This window comes from Psammomys obesus, unplaced genomic scaffold (genome assembly GCF_907164565.1).
Source record: "Psammomys obesus unplaced genomic scaffold, mPsaObe1.curated_primary_1811, whole genome shotgun sequence".
Taxonomy (NCBI): domain Eukaryota; kingdom Metazoa; phylum Chordata; class Mammalia; order Rodentia; family Muridae; genus Psammomys; species Psammomys obesus.
The window spans coordinates 23,511,476-23,532,926 of NW_026585895.1; the positions used below are offsets into that span (position 1 = coordinate 23,511,476).

Genomic DNA, 21,451 nt, shown 5'->3' on the forward strand with positions numbered 1-21,451 from the left:
AAACAACTTCAGGAATTGTCTAACATTTTACTGGAAGAGCTTCAGCTGAAAAAAATCTGCTTTCCTAACAAGGATTTTTGAACAACAGGAATACATTAGCCTAAGTATAAAATGTAGGAAGCACAGAGCTTTATGTCATTCTTATAGACTGAGAATCCTGACTTTTTCATTCCTTATATAGAGCTCTTAAGTTTTCAACTTGTTAACTGAGTTTTCACATTTTATGAAAATAAGTATCATATACTATGTTTATCAGTTCAAGAACATAATGAGAAAATGCTTAATGCTTATCAGATGTGGCTTTCACAGGAACACTTTTAAAAGGTCTTTCTCAAAAATAACCAACAGAAGACTCTTGACTTGATTTTTACCAATATGATTAATCCATACTAATGTTAGAGCCGAAATAGTGGCATATGCCTTTAATCCACACTCTGTAAGTTGTGGACCAGTCAGGGCTACATAGTGAGACCGTGTCTCCAAAACACAAACCAAAACAAAAAACTATTCTACTTACTTAAAATCTACTAACATTCTCTGTGTTGTAAATCAAAAAGAAAAAGAGTTGATTTCATTTTTACTACCAACTTAATGTAAAATTTTGCAAACTAGTGCATTTCCAAATCCACTGTCTTATATAAACTAATTAAAAACTTAAAAATCTTGGAGGTGGGGACTGGAGAGATGGCTCGGAGGTTAAGAGCACTGGCTGTTCTTCCAGAGGTCCTGATTTCAATTCCCAGCAACCACATGGTGGCTCACAACCATCTATCAGGAGATCTGGTACCCTCTTCAGGCGTGCAGGTGAACATGCAGACAGAACATTGTGTACATAATAAGTAAATAAATTACTTATTCTCAGAGGGGGAAAGGGCTTTGTTCAAAAACACTCATAAAGTGACTTTAACAAAAAGTGAGTTAAATTCTTACCTGATACTGTATTTAAACCGCTTCCAATATTTCTCCCAGCTGAGGTAGATGTACAATTTGTACAAGAAAGTTTAGGTCTTTTTGAGTCGTGATCCCGTTGCTGGTTTTGTGATCTTGCTCGCGCGCCCTGAGTTATCTCAGATTCACTGTACCATGTAGACTGGAAGGGCGATGCAGATGCTGACGCTGATGCAGACTATTGAAAACATTAAGAAATAACTGCTGTTTAAGTTATTCAGCTTCACAGAAAGTAATAACATTCAAATAATCAAGTTAAAGGCTGTTGGTAATGTAGCTTCCTAAAAGGCAGGTGAGATGGTTGTGCTGGAAATGACCCATCTCTAGGATACAGGGTACACACTACTACTAAGAGAACCCCCAAGACAGACTGATTTACAATCAGACAGAATATTTACAATATTTAAGAATTGTATTATTTCACCCACTGCTTTGTGCACACACAAAGTCAGATTAGTAAGTATTCTGATTGGAAAAAGAGAATTAAATTTTTAGTGCACAGATAAAACCATCTCAGCACACACTGCTTCAGCTAAATTTTTAATTTAATATTTGCTTTCAAAATGCAAAGCTTTGTAATTTCAGAAAGTATTATAAACAAGAATATAATCTCTCATCCACAATTCTAAAGTCCCCACATTTTGAAAATAATTAACTACTTATTTTGTTTTTATTTTAACAATCTAAGATTGTAGGGTATGCCTCAGGTGCAACAATTTTGAAAAAAAAAAAAAAACCTTATGTACCAACAGTTTTTTATTTTGACTATGTACATATTCAGGTTAAAATACTACCTGATATTCAGAATCCAGTCTAAAGGAAGAGTCTCTAGAATGGTAAGAATCATTTAAACTAGTTCCTCTGCTTCCAGACACCATCCTAGCACTTAATGAGCCAGAGGGTTGAACAGAAATTCTTCTCGGGATCCTGGAAGGTTTAGACTCCATTCTTAAGGTTTCCTGTGAAATGTAAAATTGTGTTAACTGTATTGGAAAGACATGCAAGCACTCCTACACTACTCCCCAAACAGCAACAGTTTATTCTGAGACATTTAGTTTGAGACACAATTTGGGTCTCATTAATAAGAAAGCAGCCATTTAAGAACTGCCCCAGCCTGCCTCACAAGTAAAGGTGCTAATCTTACAAGTCTATGAGCAGAGTTGTCCCCAGAACCCATACATATCTATAGAAAAATCATACTCTCAGAACTCCTATGATGCAGATGAGAGGCAGAGATGGGAGGCAGAGACAAGAATTACCAAGTCACCAAGGCCAGGCAGCGGTGGTTTTGAACACTTCAATCCCAGCACTCAGGAGGCAGAGCCAGAAGGACCTCTTGAGTTTGAGGCCAACCTGGTCTACAAGTGAGTTCCAGAACAGCCAAGGCTACAGAGAGAAACCCTTGTCTTGGGAGGTGGGGTTGGGACTGGGGGAGGGGAGGAATCACCAATTCATCAAGAAGTTCTCACATCTACCAGCCAGGAATAAACAATTCATCTGGGAAACAAGGTGAATACTTGACTGAACAAGGAGGGAAGAAAGAACTGACTCCAAAAAACTATCTTCTGCCCTCTGTGCATGCATATACAAAATAATTTTAAAACTTAAAAAGTATCAAATTGTCACCTGAAAACTACTATCACCTTTCTCCTTGAAGGGAGAGCTTTAATAACATCCAACCAAGGTTCCCTATGCCTGTTTAAGAAGCATGGAAAGATGCCCAACAAAACACACATCTATCTTCCAATGCCTGAGCTTCTTCCTCATATACATTTGTCCCAGACTCTCATGCCATCCTTCTTAATATATACGCCTTTTGGGGGGAGGGAGAGAAAGGGGGGAGGAATTAGAGAAGAAAATGAGGAGCATGGTGCCCTCCCCTCAGAGAGAAATCAAAGTCAAGGGAAGGGGAAGAAAGCTAGGCAGAGAGAGCACATACACATCTTTTATACTGTTTTCATATCCTTTAACAAATATATTCTCAGCCCTTTGTACACACCTGGGAAGCCTATACATTCCTTCCCTAACTTCTGCCCATCAGATTATATCAGCTTTATTCTGTCATCCCACTTTTCTCGTGTTTTTGTTAGAACATCACACTACTTTAGGCTGTTATTTATCAGTTTATTTCCCGTTCTCAACATTCAATTTCTTTAGTCAGGCTCACTTAAGTATTTCTAAAGCACTGCCTAGAATAGGTGACTGCACAGGCACAGTCCTCCTTGTGACCCTCCTTTGGCTCTCAGACATTGAGACCACAGACCTAAAAAACTACAATGTCTACATGAGCTTCACACTAAAGGAAAAAAAAGCTAGGGCCTGGGCGTCAAAACAGAGGCAAAACTGCTCCCCCCACAAGATTTCACAGAGTTCTGACATGCTCTTAAACTACCTGGCAGCAAAAACTGACGCTGATCACAACTGTCAGGGCTGGTAAGGAGCACACTTTCATCAGGACTGCTTAGTTATGCACACCTCTTGCCTTTACTGAAATCTACACCTCAGGTTGGAGTGATGAGGTCAGCAGTTAGGAACGATTGCTGCTTTCTCTCACAGAAAGTCAAAGATCACAGCATCCACATCATACGCCTTACAACCACATTTAACTCCAGCTACAGGGTATCCAAACCCCCTCCTGTGGCCTCTAATGGCAACCCTGCACAGGTGCACACATACAACACACACATAAAGAAATGAACCTACACCTACCTCGTGTTATAACGCTGAGAGAATGGACTCTGTCTCTCCCTCTCTCTGTCTCCCTTCTTTGTTTCTTTACTCCTCTGTGTAATTGGTCTGTTGAGGACAGGTGGCTGAACCTAGTTTGTTATGGCTGCCCAGACTCTGACCCTAACAATGTGGGAAACAGGCACTCAAAATGTGGAAGTTGAAAAATCATTTGTTTGTTTATTTTGGGTTTTTCAAGACAGGGTTTCTCTGTATAGTAGCTCTGGCTGTCTTGGGCTAGCTTTATAGACCAGGCTAGCCTAGAGATCCGCCTGCCTCTGCCTCCTGAGTGCTGCACCATTACGCCCACTACCAGTTGTAAATCTTAACAGAACAATAACTATAAACTTGAGTATGACATACCCCTATACCTGTATCCTACCATTCCAGAGCCTGAGGCAGGAGAACCAGAGAGGGCAAACTGAAATACACAGGGAAAACATGTCTCCAAAACAATAAATGTCTTCCTTTTATTTACCGCTGACATGATCTCTTAATTACAGCACACATAAAAGCAACAGCTGATATTTACCAAATATCGTATTCGAATGAGAGACTACTCAACTCCAAATCAACCCTGTGAGACAGGTATTCAATTAGCTCCACTATATAAGAAAACTTACTTATAATTATTAGAAACCAACGTTTAAGTGAGAAGATCTATAAGATATATAAACCAGAGATAGTACTGGTTACATGGTAATTTATGGTGGTGGCTCAGCTGATAATTTACTTGCTGTGCAAGCATGAAAAGCTAAATTCAATCTCCAGCACGCACATAAAAGCCAGGCTTTGGAGGACATAGCTGTAATCCCAGCCTGAGAAGGCAGACGCAATGAAGGTCTCAGAATTTCCTGGTAGAAATCTCTAGTTCTAGGTTCAATAAGAGACTCAAAAAATAAGCTGAAGCACAATTCAGGAAAAAAACCTGGTGTTAACCTCTGTCCTCCACACACACATCCTTAACACAAACACACACACTCACCCCTAAGGAATTAAAAAAATATTAAATTCAGTTGTTCATGTAAAATACAGAACTGAAGGCATATGCCTGTAAACCCATCACTCAGGGAGGTGTTCAAGGCCAGCCTGGTCTACAAAGTGAGTCCAGGACAGCTGAGGCTACACAGAGAAACCCTGTCTTGAAAAACAAAAACAAGACAAAATAAAAAGCAGAACTGAGTGCTTTTCACTTCTACAGATGCAGAGTTAAATTTCTAAATTTCCTTCAGAGTATTTAACAAACAATGAAAATTAATTCCGTCTGGCTCTAAAAGCATCCAAGACAACAACCCCTCCCACGAAAAAAAAAATTTTCAAATTTTTCTTTGCTCCTGTTTTTTTTATTAACCTTAGATTAACTGTAACTGTATATCACACCCTCCAAGAAGCCACTCTGTGGGCATTCCCAGCAAAGGGCCATTAGGGCTCATGAAGTAGTCGGGCAGAAAGTATGCGCGACCTGATGTTGAAGAGTGCCCAGTGACAAACAACCAACGGCAGGATCGGGATGATGTGGAACCCGATTGGTCACCCAAAACTACCTATCCTGCTCTCTCTTCCGGAATAAACGAGTCTGCAGCTACTCGCCCTCGGAATGCATTCGCCAGACTCCAGGTGTGGGTGCCGACTCCGCTCCTTTCACCCCTTGGCCTGGACACCCTGTCCGGTTTTGACCAACACCATTCCAAACTATGGGAGGTCATACCTGAAAGCGTGTTTTCCAGAAACACTCAACGAAACAAATACTGCAATGTAAGTTACTTTGGTCAGCATAGAAATCTTTATTGTTTACATCTTTATTTTTATTGGCCCGTAATTGTGCTAATCTATGTGAAGATTAGAAGTACACAGGCACATTCTAGAAGCATCTATTTTTTCAAACTAATGCTCAACTGAGGAAGGAACCCACCTTTCTGATCATCTCTTGAAAAAAAAAAAAAACTCATGTGAAAGACTCCTTTAGAACAAAGGGTAAGTAAGATGGTCACTGAACACAGGTGCCAACTATCTTCTAATAATGGTGGTTGGTTGCCAATAAAGTTTTCTTTCTCAGTCACTCTGCCTCTTGAGTCACTGTCTCCATCAGAAGGTAGCAGAATATTCTTGTGCGATTCCAGCTTCATTTGCTTAACATTTGTGAGATTCTCTCATGCTAATTTCTCATGAATAGGTGTACATATTAATTTTCCCATTCTGTCAATGGAAATTAGATTGTCTCTTATTACCAACACCATTTATATATGCATATAGCCTTTATAAACTGAAAAACCTGGCAAGACAGCTGAGAGGGTAAAACACCTAAGCCTGAGGACAAAGTTCAATCCTCCCAGGACTCATTCAGTGAAAGGAGACAACTTGTCTCAAGTTGTCACACAAGTTGTCCTCTGATATTCATATGTGAACCTTGGCATGTGCAATCACATAAATTTATGGGTTGGAGACATAACTCAATGATTAAGAGCATGTATAATGAGGCTATGGATTGATTCAGCTCCTAGGACCCATATCAGGCAGTTCCAAGGAAATGCCTCTGATTCTCTCAGATACCTGAACATATCATTCACACCACCAACAATTAAAAATACTGAAAATTCTTTTTAAAATTTTTTAAATGTTCTTTGAGACAGGGTTTCTCTCCGTAGCCTTGGCTGTCCTGGACTCCTTTGTAGATCAGGCTGGCCTTGAACTCACAGAGATCTGCCTGCCCCTGAACCTGGCTAAGAATTCTTAAAAATAAAAAATGAAAACAAAGGGGGGGGGTTTGAAAAACTTAAGAAAAAGTTGCCACCCCCACCCCTGCCCCTGTAGGGAATCTACAAGTCTGGAGACAGCACAATTTTAAGACTACAAAGGGAATCAAGACACCTACACAGTCTCCCTAACTTTGCATTAAAAAACTATCTTTAAGATCAAAAGCTGTTTTTCTTACCCTGTAAATTAGAGTTCAGGCAAATATACAGCCACTACATGTCTGATGTGCAGTTTAGATTAAGACTGTTTACTAAAATATTCAAACTTAAGACAAAATGTCAAATTCACTTTCAGCAGTCTTGATATGCTATCAACTACTTTTGTATTAACCATATCTTTCTACTTAAATTTCAACAAAAGAATTGATTGCATTAATCTTTGTCTTAAAAACATATTAAAGTGAATAAATTATAAAAAATAAAAAAGCAGAAAAAAATATATCGGAATGTGACATTAAATGAACGGGGAGAGGGCTGGAGAGATGGCTCAAAGGTTAAAAGCACTGACTGTTCTTCCAAAGGTTCTGAGTTCAATTCCCAGCAACCACATGGTGGTTCATATCCATCTCTAATGAGATCTGGCGTCCTCTTCTGGCGTGCAGGTGTTGATAGAGGCAGAGCACTGTATACATAATAAACAAATCTTTAAAAAAGAATGAACAGAAAGCAGGACAGACTGTGCCTTGCCCAAAAGTTACTCCGTTGTACAAACATTTTCGATTTTGCTAGTCTACTTGGAGTATAGGTGCTAAGGCAAAATGAACAGGTAACCAGTCAGGGCAAGTAGATAACCATACTGGATACACAGAATTACAGGAAAAACAACCCCCAATCGTACTGCACAAATAACATTTATGTTAATATAAAGTACTCTTTGTAAACTCAGGAATACAGAGACATATGAAATCATATCAGAAACACCAGGCATTTAGGTTAATAAAAAAATCAGCCCAATAAATGATGCAACCCTGACCTGAAACATACAAATGAAGGGTACCTAAGACAATGACAAAGAGGCAACAGCAACTTGCTGTCGTGACCACTTTCGGGACACATCACTGGATTCTGGAGATGAGCAAGGCTCTTCCATACCCTGGTTCCATGTCTGCCCACCTCAATGCTAAGCTAACCATAGCCATGGGATCCTTGCCTGGACTGCATATTAACCCCTTATTACTTGCAGGGACTGCCATTAATATCACCCCTACTTGTTCACTGTCATTTACCAGCCACTTTAACCCTTTGTTTTTCTGTATTTGCTGAGTGAACCATGGAATGAATGATCACATATAACAGACATTACTAATTAAGACTGGAATATAATAAAGATCTTTGTGAAATCAGTGGTAATCAGTAAAGTAAAACCAATAAAACCTAGGTAGCTTGTGAATTTGTTACTAAATAAATTGACACTGAAAAAATGTCAGTCTGTTTCTGGCTACAACACAATAAAAATTAAATAGCTTATAATTCTGTAACAAGTAAGAAAACAACATGTCAAGTATCTTATTATGCAACTAAGAATTTCCATCAAATGAGAATTGAGAGTAAAAGCAATACCAGATGTGGTTAAGGCAACCCTATCTGAACTACTGTGAACAGGCTATTCTTAACAGTCTTTTTCTTACCTCTTAAAACCCAATGAAGCAAGAGCAAATGAATCAAAGATTTAAATCACTGCGGGCAAGAGCTGCCAGATTTGTTTGGGGAATGTGGAGTAGGAAAAGTCCAGTAACTCTGCAGAAGATGGCGTTATAGTCTAGGCACCCACAATGAGGTAAGAACTACAACTAGAAACAGCATTTAACAGGAAAAAAAATCTGGAGATAAAAGAAACCAAAACCAAACAAACAAATAAAATGACATCAGAGCATAACAGGATTTCTATGAATACAGCACCACAATTCCTCAAAAATAAAAGCAGAATTATCATAGACCCCAACAATTCTACTTCTGGACATATACCATAACATACCAAATCAAACCAAACCAAACCAACTGAAAATACGATCTTGGAATATTTGCACATCCCAATCACAACAGTATTGTTCACAACAGAGCCCAAATGTTATCAACAAAAGATAAGCAAAATGTAGTACATCATATAATTCATTTTCATCTAGCCTTAAAATGGAATGCTGGATGATAGCTCAGCAGGTAAAGGTACCTGGCATCCAGCTGGACAACCTGAGTTGGATCTGTGGAATCTACATGATGGAAAAATCAACTGCCACAACCCGTTTTCTGACCTCCACACATATGCCCATGAGCATACACATCACCTACACACTAAAATGAGCTGGGTGTGACAGTGCACACCTGTAATCCCAGCATTGAGGCAGAGGCAGGCAGATCTCTGCGAGCTCCACGACAGCCAGATACAAAGAAAGACCCTATTCTCAAAAATATAAGACGTGTAAAATTTCAGAAAGCTTTAAAGGGGCCACTCTGACCTGTGATGGAATATTAATCAGCCGTGAAGAAATTACATTTGGAAAATAAGTCACACAAGACAACTATTGTATGATTTTACTTAAATATTTATCATATTCATCATGATTATGAAGAGCAGTGGAGACAGGCAGTGACAATGTTTGTACAGTGTATAGATATATTTAATAAAATCAACTGTATAACACAGGATGGTAAATTTTGTGTGATGTCATTTCACTAAATCAAAAAAATTGTGGGAGAGAAAAAAAGATGATGTGTGAAGCAAAAAATTCTGTTTAATTATAAACCTATATTTGAAGAGGGCTAGGGAAACAGATCAGTCGGCAAAGTATGGTGGTGTCTGCTTTTAATCCCAGCCCTGAGGAGGTAGAGAAAGTCTAGCCACCTAGCCTAGCCTGCATGCCAAGTCCTAAACCCCAGTGATAGGCACAGGCGCACAGACACACACACACAGACACACACTGAAACAAATAAAAGTAAGGACAACTCCTGAGGAGTGATAACCAGAGTTTGACCTCTGGCCTCTAAGTGTGCTACACACAGACACAAACACTTAAATCCCTGTATGTGGAGAAACAACCTCATAGTCTTCCCAGCTCCATTTAATCACTGGGGGTGGGTGAGGAATCTCTCAAGGACTACCTTCCTCCACTACCACCATAACCATTTAATAATGTATATACTTGATATTGAGACCCAAAGTCTCTTTTCTAGTCCTATTTCTCTGATACTGTCAGGAGATTTACAACTTTCAGTTCTTAAATCACTAGATAACACAAGAGGTAAGGACAGAAGAGGTAGCTCAGCAGTTACGAGGGCTTGCTGTCCTTGGGTTCCATTCCTAGCATCCATGTAACAATTCACAACCATCTGCAATGACGTATGTAGTACACATATATACATGCAGGCAAAACACTCATGCACATAAAAACATACCTAAATATTTTAAGCAGAAACAAAATCAGAGGTAAGATTTCTAAATAATATTTAGAACACTCTCAAAAAACTAACTTACTGGGGTACCATGTAGCTCAATGTAAGAGTGCTTTGCCTGGCTTGCATGAGACACTGGTATATCAATAGCATAGGGAAGAGAGGGAAAGATGAAAGGCAGGCTAAAGTCAACAATCTCACTCAAACTATACCAACCCCCAAGTCCACTAGTTATCAAAAGTAGCTAAGCCAGGCGTGGTGGCCCAGCAATCAGGGAGGGAGAGGCAGGAGGAGTTAGGAGGCCAGCCTGGTTTACAAAGAAAGGACAGCCAAGGCTACACAGAGAAACCTTATCTCAAAAAGGTATCTAACCTGCTTTTTCCTAATAACAAACATCAAGTGTAACTAACTCAATGAACTGATAGTATATAACAGATAAAAATAAAATAATGACAATAAAAGAAATGTACAGAGCTGGATGCAATGGTGCATGCCTGTGATCCCAGCACTCAGGGAGGCAGGGGCAGGCAGATAGATCTCTGTGAATTCGAGGCCAGCCTGGTCTACAAAGTGAGTCCACAACAACCAAGGCCACATAGAGAAAACCTGACCTGAAAAAACAAAAACAACAACAAAAGTACAGAAGGAAATTTTCCAAGAAGGAAATTATCACACTAAAAGGGATCAAAATAAGATGTGTAAGTATATGCAATCAGGATTCTAAGAGTTATGGAGATTATAAATGTGATAATAAACTTAAAAACACTGAAAGAGACTAAGCACAAAAACTGAAAATAAACCAAGGAAACATTACTTTTCTCATTGCTGTGTTATCTGTGATCACAAGATAAAACAGGGGCATGGGAGGAGATAAAGAAGAGAGGGTGGGATTCAGAGGGAATGGGGGAGGGGGCTACAGCTGGGATACAAAGTGAATAAATTATAATTAATATAAAAAAAATAAATACCTAATTTAAAAAATAAAATAAAAAATAAAACAAAGAAACAACCACTACCGACAAGAAGCAAATGAAGACTCTATTCTGACTTACAGTTTAAGGAGTACGGCCCACCAGAGAAAGGACATGGCAGCAAATGAATACACTGGTCATAAAACATTAGCAGTGAGAAAACAGACAGCAAAAGGGAAGTGAGATTTACCTATCAAACTAAAGGGCTCACTCCAAGTGACTCACTGCCTCCAGCAAGGGTCCACTTCCTAGAGGTCCCACAACTAAGCAACACAGCTCTAGCTGGGACCCAGATGTTCTAAGACATAAGCCTACAGGGGACATTTCATATCCAAGCCACAACAATTTCAGTGTGAATTTTCAGAAACACGAAATAAAGGGAAGATCCTACAATCTGCCATAGGAGGGAAGGGAATCCATACAGAGGAACAAGTAACCAGAAACCTAGCAATATTCAACCATTAAAATAAAGCCCTGAAGTATTGAAAAGTGTGTATCTACCATACCATGAATTATAATCCATGAGTGTTAGCTGAACAAGACACATTTAAAGACTTGCATAATTAATCAGAGAAAAAAAAAATGACTGGGGGCATATCTCAGCACTACCAAAGGGAAAGGCCTTCCATCATATATCTTAAGACCATGTCCTATAAAAATAAAAGTGCAAAGCATCCATCAACCATATAAAGAACTTAAGAGTGACAAAGGAAACATTCAAGGAGAATAGCAACAAGAAACCTTAGGGAACAACTGATCACACTGGAGTAGAAAAAAGGAAAAAAAATTGTTCTAAGAAATAAAGCATTGTGTGGAAACTACATTTCATGAGCAAGCAATGTGGTAGAAATGATGGGTGGGTACAATTGGAAAACTCACACCTGAGTACCTAAAACAAAAGGTTGTCTTATTTTAAAAATGAGGAAAGAAGTTTAATTTTTTTATTATTTTTAAAAAGAACCAACATCCAGCTGGGTGTGGTGGCACAGGCCTGTAATCCCAGTACTCTGGAAGGCAGAGGCAGGCATGTCTCTGTGAGTTTGAGGCCAGCCTGGTCTACAAAGTGAGTCCAGGACAGCCACGGCTACACAGAGAAACCCTGTCTAGAAAAAAAACAAAACAAAACAAAAAAACAACAAACAACAATAACACAAAATCAACATCGTACTGATCAGAGGGCCAGAAAAATAAAAAGCTGACCACTGCAGAATACCAAAACCTAGAAAAAAAGTCTAAAGGAAATTCATTATGATACCAACACTGTGGAAAAATATTACACATTTCAGCCCTGTATCATCAAGGAAAATATATTTGCATTACTGGGTCTATGACAAAATGGCATTGCCTGTAGTATAGGTACAAATTCAACTACAACAAATATCTAACATCATAATACATATCTAACAGAGCAGCACTAATTCCAGATCCTAGTTACTAAACCCAAATGAAAACAAACCAAGAATAAAAGTGGTTTATTGGTTTTTACAATATTCTAAGGGCAAGAACTGAAGCTGCTATTTTGTTCTGACATGAAGGCAGGTATGTGGAGCACCTAGTCTCAACTGTCAGGTATGTAAGAGGCACTTAGCACCAACGGTTTCCAAGTTCACTCACTCGACCCTCCTTTCCCACTGTAATATAAGTTAGTTCACTCACTTGACCTTCCTTTTCCTCTGTAATTTAAGTTCTAACCAGCCTAACAAGTCTTCTGAAAAATTTTTGTGGGGCCAATGAGATGGCTCAGTAGATATAAAGATGCCTTATGCCAAACCAAATAACCTGAGTTTGATGCTGGGACTCACATGAGACATGACTCTAAAGTTGTCCTGACCTCCATATATGATCTCACACATCTACATAAAATAAATTTAAAATATTCAAAAAAGGCAACTGTGATAATTTGGGAAAGGAGATAGGCTTCTATTCGACTGACTGCTAATATTTAGTCATAATAGTATTAACAGGCTACTGAATTTTATTATTAGGTGGAAGAATTTAAGGGAAAAGGACAATGATAACCAAAAAATAAATTTATTAAAAAATAAAATAAAAATAAAAACTGGCAAGACAGACCAGGAAGGGGGGTGGAGGGAGTGGAAGTAGGACAAAATGATTCATTCCCTTCTAAGTGAAACACACATACTTCGTAATTTACCTAGAAGAGTCTCCATTCAATCTGCAAAGTCCTGATGTAGGGTATCGTGTCAGGGTAAGTCTGTCTGGAAACAGCAGTCCTACTATGTAATTCTGGCTGTCCTGAAACTCAATACATAGGCCAGGCTGGCCTCAAACTCAGAGATTTGCCTATTTCTGCCTCATGAGTGCTGGGATTAAAGGCTCACACCACCCTACCCAGCTCCCAGGATAATTAAGTACCTGTGATGTTTTTTAAAACAGCAGATATTAGATAACAAAGGGATACAGTCACCTAACTCAGAAATCTTTGTATCACTGGCTTTTGTCATTTATACCCGTATTTGTCCATACAAAATTTTGTTCATTAGAAAGAAGTGAAATTTTGCATTGGAAATTTAGTCATATATGAGGAGAAAAAATATTCACAATCACTGACATTCAAAAGTGTGTCAGTGACTCTTCAGCACTAAAAGCCTAGAGCATATTAACAAGAAGCTGTTACTTTGTCAAGGTGGCTATGAAAATATCCAACAGAGGGCTGTATTTGTGGTGAGGACTTTGAGCTGGAAGGCAACGTTTATTAAAAGATACATGTCACAACTTATTTTTTAGAAGCGCAATGGTTAATTATGCCTCTTTTAATTCACTGTGACTGTATTCATACTTAGTTCTTTCTCGTAAAAAGTAACTTAGTAGGATGTCTGTTCAAAACAAACCTCTTGAGAGATGACAGAAAGGCAGAGTCATTCGAGAGATATAATTTGATACTAGAGGAAACTATTTTTGGCAATGCTGCTACATAAACTGATTGAATTTTGACAATGTAGGTTTTACGTGAAAACTTATGTAATTTGGTTGCGTAAGTTGTAGGTCAAAAGCAGAAAAAAGAACAACAAAAAATAAAATTCAGTCCTTGAAAGGAGTTTAAAAGTCCATTCACTTAATAGATTTTATGGAATGTTTACGATGTGCTGAGCACATTAAACAAGGGAATGGTGCTGAGAAGACATGCGCACTACAGGAGCTGTAGCCTGGTGAAGAACAACCTTTACCACTGTTCAACTCTGTAAGAGAAAAGCAAAGGCACAAGCAAGAGTAACAGCAGAACACAGCGCACTCAATTTGCACTTAGTACTTCCGACTGTGCTGCACTGAGCTGGATAGTACCTGACATTCAAAAGGAGTCTCAGTCACAGGAAGTCTACCAGAATTCTGTGCTCATGTCCCCAAACACAAGCAAGCACTGACAGGTGGACACATTTTCTCATCTCTACAAAGTGTTGAGTGCAGAAAGAGCAAGTAAGCCACAAAACAAAGCAATTACAGCCTTAAGTGTTTGAAGCTGTCACTTTATTGAACTCTCAACCCCCAAGATGAAGTCTCTGGGTAAAGACTCTCTATAATCACTGTTTAATTGCTATTTATGGAATCATCTATATCTTTATTGTAGCCTCAACTCAAAACAAATTTTTTCATATTTTTAAAAATATGAAATATTTTTAAATATTTTTAAATATTTTAAATATGGGTGTGGTGGTACAGAGGCAGAGACAGGAGGATTTCTGTGGGTTTGAGGCAGCCCAGTAAGTTTCCAGACAACCAGACCTACACATAGTGACCCTGTGTCAGTTAACTACATTCAATTTTATTTATCCTGACATAAAATCATTTTAATAGTGACTTAAATGCACCGAGTTATGTGTACAAATTCTCATGTTGGTATATTCTTATAAATTAGTAGTATCAGTAGCTTGCTCTAGCTACTAAAAGGGATTCCTCTTGCTGTAGATAATTTCATTCATCTGAAAATCGTAGGAGGCCCTTCAGCGCTCTCTACAGTTAGTTCATGCTTTTGGTGCTGTTATACATGACTCAAAGGGTCTTTGCACACATATGAAGCATTTAAGCGCAGTCAAATCTATTCCATGGAAATAATTTAGAAATTTTCTTTTGGTCCATGTAAAAGCCTAAAGAAACCTGTCATCATCAGATGCTAATATTTGAAAATTAAGTCTCCAACTGATGTTAAGTGCTCCCTACCAAGTTGCCTGTCAAACCCAAGTCTCGTTAATAAAACAATATAGGCCTATAGTAAATCACTGAAAGTTTGTGAGATGATTTTTAACTCTGCAGCATTAATCATGAAGGCAAAGCTACACTTAAGAGAAGAATCTCAAGAGCCCTATCCAACTCTCACTCCCTGTAAAAGCACCTGATGGAAAGAAGCTGTTGGTAGGGGAAGGCTAAATAACTGAGCTTCTATAAAAATTCTGTATTGATAATAAGGTTAAAAGGTCTGTGAATGCTGGGGAAGGCCTATGAATCCCATTCAGCTAACAGCTTCCACCAACAGAAGGCAGAGAACAGTTGGCAGAAGGGACAGAAGCTTACACAAAATCTGACTGCATTCTAGACTTCAGAATGGACAGAAAACAGGAAGGAGGGCAGATACACTGAGAAATCCCCACCTCTCAAAGAGAATCAGGCACAGTGCCGGTCTAAGAAGGAAGCACCAGTAAGATGAAAAACACTTCCCTAAATATGATTTTGCTTCAATTAGTACAATGCAAAAGTAGTCTACTTCTGAAAAAAAAAAGCCTGAGACCCATCTGTGATATAGAACCTTAAATTTTTTTAAATTTAAAATTGCTGGCCCCAGCCTCCAAGCCTAATATCTGAGTTTGACCCTCTGGAGCCACCAGCTCCAATGCAGAGAACCAATTCCCACAGCCATCCTGACCTTCATATGCAGTCTGTGACTCACCTGCCACTAACACACATACGCGCGCGCGCACACACACACACACAAAACAAAAATTCCTGCTGTCAGCACAGTGCTCCTGAGAAGAAAGCACATAGCCTTCAAGGCCTCACACTAAGACAAAGCAGTGGCAATCCACAACTGGAGGAGTTTCTAGGCAGACAAAGCTGTAACGCGCTTAGACTCAACTACAAATTAAACCAACACTATCCATTACACTTCTACCCTGGCAGAAATAGAGCACACAAATACAAACTAGGATAATTAATATCACACCTACATAGAAGGCTGAAAATAATGATTACAAAACCCTCAAAATGTGGGCCAGTGAGAAGGCTGTTCAATCCCCAGAATCCACATCGTGCAAAAAAGAACTTGCTTCTATAAGCTGTCCTCTCACACACAAATCACAAGTTTTTTTTTTTTTTTAAAGAAAACTAATCTCAAAATATTATGGAAACACTGATGTTTCCAAAAAAGATGAAGACAATCTTTTCACAGACAGTATTTGAAATGACTTATTGATGACGGAAAGTAGAAAAATAATGCAAAGATATTGAAGCATGTTTAAGAATAATAAAAGTCAGAACACGTTAGAAAGGGTGAGATTCAAAGCACAGGAAGTCAGGAAGAGCTCTGAAGGTAATAAATGCAGAAAGCAGATCCCTCACACCATAAAAGCTGGTGTGCTCTGCTCAGGTGTGTGTACTTAGGGTCTCTCCCTCCACTACTGTTCTAGAGCTTTCAGAGATGAAATAATTACCTTTTATTTCAGAAAACTTCTAAGTCCAGGACAGCCAGGGCTGCTACACAGAGAAACCCTGTCTCAAAGCAAAACATCAAGAAAAAAAAGATTAACTTAGAGCTCCTCCACTCTTTGAGACACTAAAAGGACCTGCCGAATGGAACCTCGACTTCCACTTTATAGCAAGTCAATACTATAAAGTTTAGAAGCTACTCAAGATTTCCAAACAAGCTCAGTTAAAAACAAAAGTCCCCCCACGCTAGCTAGGCAACCAGTCAAGATACAGGATGAGAACCAGGCTCCAAGACCTCTTGAAGACCCAAAGAGAAGAAATAAATTGAAGGCAGATTTTGATACATACCTCCAAAGAAAAGAAAGGACCTGAGAACTAGTGAGGGAGAAAGGAGTAATTACTCAGAATGCTAATGAAGTAATGAACCTTACTGTTTTCCTTTTTATTTCAAGATTGAGAACAGGAACCAAGAAAGTACAAATAAGATCGTTTTGAAGAATGGGGCAGAGAAGGGCAAATGCTCAGTGGTTAAGAGTGTATGCTGTTACTGCAGAGAACCCAAATTTGCTTCCCAGCATCCAGATCAGAACTCACAACCCTCTGTAACTCCGACTCCAGGGACTGACACCCCTTCAGCCTATACAGGCAATCGAATTCCGTGCACAAATATGCAAACACCCAATACATATAACAGGAAGAGGAAAACTATGGGCAGCACCTATGAAATGGCTCTTTGGGTAAAAGTACCTGCTACTAAGTTTGATCTCCAGAAACTACCTGGTGGAAAAGAAAACTGACTTTTCAAAGTTGTCCAACTTCTACATGTGTACCCACAAACACACTGGTACATAAAATAAATTTTAATTGAGTAAAAAAAAAAAAAAAAAAAGGCCGGATGGCTCATGCACACCTTTAATCCCAGCACTCAAAAGCATCTAAGTTAAGGCCAGCGTTGTTTATATAGTGAGCTTCAGACAGACCATGTCTCAAAAGAAACAAGCTACTATCAAGTGACCACAAGTCCAGATGACTTTGTTAATAAAGTTCTGAAAGTCCAGTAGGGCAGCGCAGGCCGATTTTAAATCATGCTCATTTTTACTCTTTATCAGGCAGAGTAAAAAAAAAAAAAAAGAGTAAAAATGGTTTTCTGTCTGTACTATACCTTCTACTTGGTCAGCCTATGCCCTACTCTTCCAACTTTCCTGGAATAGTAAAATCTGGAGTATATCTGAAGCCTTGAATGAGGTTGACCATTATCTAAATTTTAACACATGCCAACCTCAGATAATTTGTAGAAAAATGGTAAAATGTAAGCTTTGAAATCTTTAAGTGGCATAATTCTACGTCTAATCTCTAATGTTCACGTTTTTCACCTACAAAATGGTATTACTTTCAAAAGTGTATTGTGAGATTTGCTGACCTACCACATACTGAACAAATACTAGCTTTTATGAAACATTACCGCCAGAGTTAGGGATGTCACAGAAAGTCTACCGGCTTTTTTATTATTTAAAAGTTAACAAGATTTTAAGACTCCCTCGGGTTTATATGCAGGCCCTTCTCTGCTTCATTACCTTCCGAGCATCTCTGCACTAAGACTACACAGGGGCTGGAGACGGCCCTGCAGTGGTAACCTTTACTGCTCCAGCAGAGGACTGGGTTTGGTTCACAGCACCAGTCACCTGCACGAACTCCAGTTCCAGGGATTTGACCTGCCCTTCTGACTTCACTGGACTCCTATAAACGTGCGGTGCTTGTGTATGCACACATACATGTAACAGAAACGGATAAATCTAAAACCTATCTCAGCCCAATTCCTGTTGACCTTGAAGAGTGCTGAAGTGGGGCGTTAAAGCTAGGGTATATTAAGTTCAGCTGGCAGAATACTTGCCTAGCACGCAGAAATGCATAAAATCTGGTGTGACTGATCCTGCAACCATAGTTTATAATCTCAGCACCTAGTAGAGACATTTGTATTATTAGAAAGTCAAGGTCCTCCTCACATAAATAAAGCCAGATTGGGCTAGAGACCCTGTGTGAAAAAAATAAAGGAAGGAAAAATTGCTCAGTTGGGAACTCATCTTTTTTCTTTTTTTTCAAGTCAGGGTTTCTCTGTGTAGACTTGACAGTCCTAGACTTGATTTGTAGACGAGGCTGACCGAAAACTTACAGTGATCCACCTACCTCTGCCTCCCAGAGTGCTACAGCACTGGGATCACAGGCGTGCGACAACACGCCGACTTCGGGTAACTTATGTTCTGCTGGAGAAGATTTGTAGCCTCACGTAAGAGCAGGCTGTGGTGGTGCACATCTGTGCTGTGAAACAAAGACAGGAAGATGCCAGGGGCTCACTGGCTAAAACTAGTCCATGATCAGTGAGTTCCAGCTTCATTTAGAGACTGTAAAGACCTTAACACAAGGTGTGGTAGAGAAGACATCAAGATGCCAGGCACTGACCTCGGCTTCCACACAGTCACACTGGCTTGAGAACAGACATACATATACATACAACCACACAGAGAATGTAAACAGTTGTTTGCACCTCAGCATCTACACACAAAGTAAATATCAAAAAGCACTGTGCTTATGAGGCCAGAGTCACAAGACAGAGGGTACATCACCTGGTTTTGGTGAGTTAAATTTCCTATTAAACTCTTAAACATACAGAAAGTAAGAAGCTCAACAGTGGTGGTGCACACCTTTGATCCCAGTGCTAGGGAGGCAGAGGCAGGTGAGTCTTTGTGAGTTTGAGACCAACCTGGTCTACAAAGCAAGGCCAGTACAGCCAAGGCTACAGAGAAACCCTGTCTCAAAAAAAAAAGTAGGAAAAATTAACTTCCACATACTAATCAACAAGGTGATATATACTGTATGATTTGAAAAAGTCCTAAGAGGTCTGTAGCTTCCATTTTCCTTCCTCAGATGCTACTCTGAAACATCACACCATAAAAGATCACGCGGATCAGCAAGCCCCAAGTATCAACCAACACCACCGTGAGGCAGGGAAGCTAAACGTAGCCACATGAGGGAAGCCCTTTGACACACAAAACTTCTAGGGCCTTTTAGAAAAATCTCTTGGCTAACACATACAGTATTCCTAATATTTTAAGGTAACCTTTATGTAGTTTTTAAAAGGCAAAAATCTAGCATCTTAACCAGAGACTATAACTGATACTATCAGTTCTACAACACTTAAAGGTAACCTGTTCTCTTTGAAATTTACTGTTTAGCTGTCACAATTCAATCTTCTTTCAGCAACTGCAAACCATTTGAGTCCTTTGTGCAAAGTCAGAAACACACCACTCCTAGCTTTTCCAAGCCTACACTCTTCACAGCTGTTGGCAAAAATGGGTGCAGAGGAGCAAGTGATTTTAAAACCAGCTCTTCAAACTTATCCAGTCTAACCAGTGGTCAGGGGAGATATACTTGAGAACAGGTTTGACCACATTAAGTTCATGTCAATGTAGAAAATTAAAAATTAAAAGCAGACATCAAATCTCAATCAACTCGCAAATTACAAAGCAATTTTTTCCTTTCTGCTCAGTCCTTTTGGATTTACTCCTAGCAACTTTACTAATGAATTAATTTTCAAAAAATATGTCTATATATGTATGAATTACCTCAAATGGAATTCTCCTTCGGTGATTCAGAGCTTTAGTGGGAACTCGATCATTTTTAAGCGGTGATCTAAGTTGGCCCATTATTAATCTAATAATTTAATAGCTCATTACTTATTACTTAATTTATTGCTTAAAAGCATGGCTTGATGCAAGCTTATACACTCTAGTAAGTATTTCCAAGTTTTTTACTGACACACATGCAGAAATCTAATGATGATCTTATTTGGATACAACAGACCTCCACTGCACAGCACAGGCACTAAACCGTCTAATGTAGTACAGAAAGCCCTCCGTGCTAAGTTCTAACCGTCCTTCATGTCACCTTTCAGCCGTGGGAAGCGAACAGTCACCTCCCAAAACAGACCATATCATCACAACAGATGCTGGGCAACCTTCAGTTTAGCTCAAGGATTTCTCCCTTTAAAATTTTCCAAGCCTGAACATACTTTATACCCCACAGTCTTTCTGTACAGTCTTTACAGAAAGGTACTGACTGCAGTTGTTTACACACTGGTCTGATGACTAAACTGAGAGCTGTGGAAGGAAGATACTGCGTCAAGCTCATTCTTGCAAGGGGAAGCCCTGACCTGGAAAACAAGCAATGCTTTATATTACTTGATAAATTTTCCACTGTTAGGATTACTTTCCTAAAATACATTAAAATGTGAACAACTCTTAATGATGTAACAGAGAAAAGAGGTGTGTGAGATGGATATGGAATTGGCTAAACACTGTCTACGTTAAATGCTATGGATGACTTATGTCCAAGCTGATTATCCAAAACCTTCGTGTAGAACACAGAGGAAAATTTGTGAAGTTATCCTCCTTATTCAGGCCACCTCAAATCAGAAAACAAATGCTTAGCATGCCCCAAGACCCTACACTGCGTTAAGACAGCTGACCCATCATGAATAAGGTAATGGGGGGAGAGGACGACACTAAATTCCATTATAAACAAATATGAAACTGTCAAAGAATGAGGAAAAATCTCTAGGCCTGGGGGGAAAGGGAGTGTGAAGGATGGTGTACCGAATATTTAGGGCAAAACCGGAGCTGTGTAGTTTTCTGGGATCTGGTGGCAAACTCCAGCACTCAGAAGGCTCAGGCAAGAGTATCTTAAGTTTGCGGTCAGTGTGGGTAACACTGTGATATACAAGGTAAGAGGCCTCTCAACAACCAAAACAAACTAGCTACATGAAGCTCTGGAGATACGTTTCCCAAAGTCCAATTCTGAAGTGTTGTTGTTGTTTCCCCCCCCCCCCCCCGACCAGAGTACTTGGTTATAAACTGGTGGTCAATTTCATTTGTTTGTAGTCATTAAAAATTCACACTGCAGGTATCATGCCCTGTAGCGAGCTGTCTGCTGACTGCTTCACACACTATCTCATCA

At 39.3% G+C, this 21,451-nt stretch overlaps 1 protein-coding gene across 5 annotated transcripts in view; it reads right to left on the bottom strand.

Annotated features, from left to right (window-relative positions):
• Marchf7 (membrane associated ring-CH-type finger 7) overlaps positions 1-21,451 on the bottom strand; it is a 41,402-nt gene that overhangs the window by 18,823 nt on the left and 1,128 nt on the right. For all 5 annotated transcript variants that reach the window (XM_055600158.1, XM_055600157.1, XM_055600156.1 and 2 more), the window contains exons 2-3: positions 1,743-1,907; positions 931-1,126 (exon numbers count right to left, since the gene is read on the bottom strand). In XM_055600158.1, the coding sequence (XP_055456133.1) occupies positions 931-1,126; positions 1,743-1,895 (349 nt within the window). In that variant the 5' untranslated portion in view covers positions 1,896-1,907. The remainder of the gene's footprint in view (positions 1-930; positions 1,127-1,742; positions 1,908-21,451) is intronic.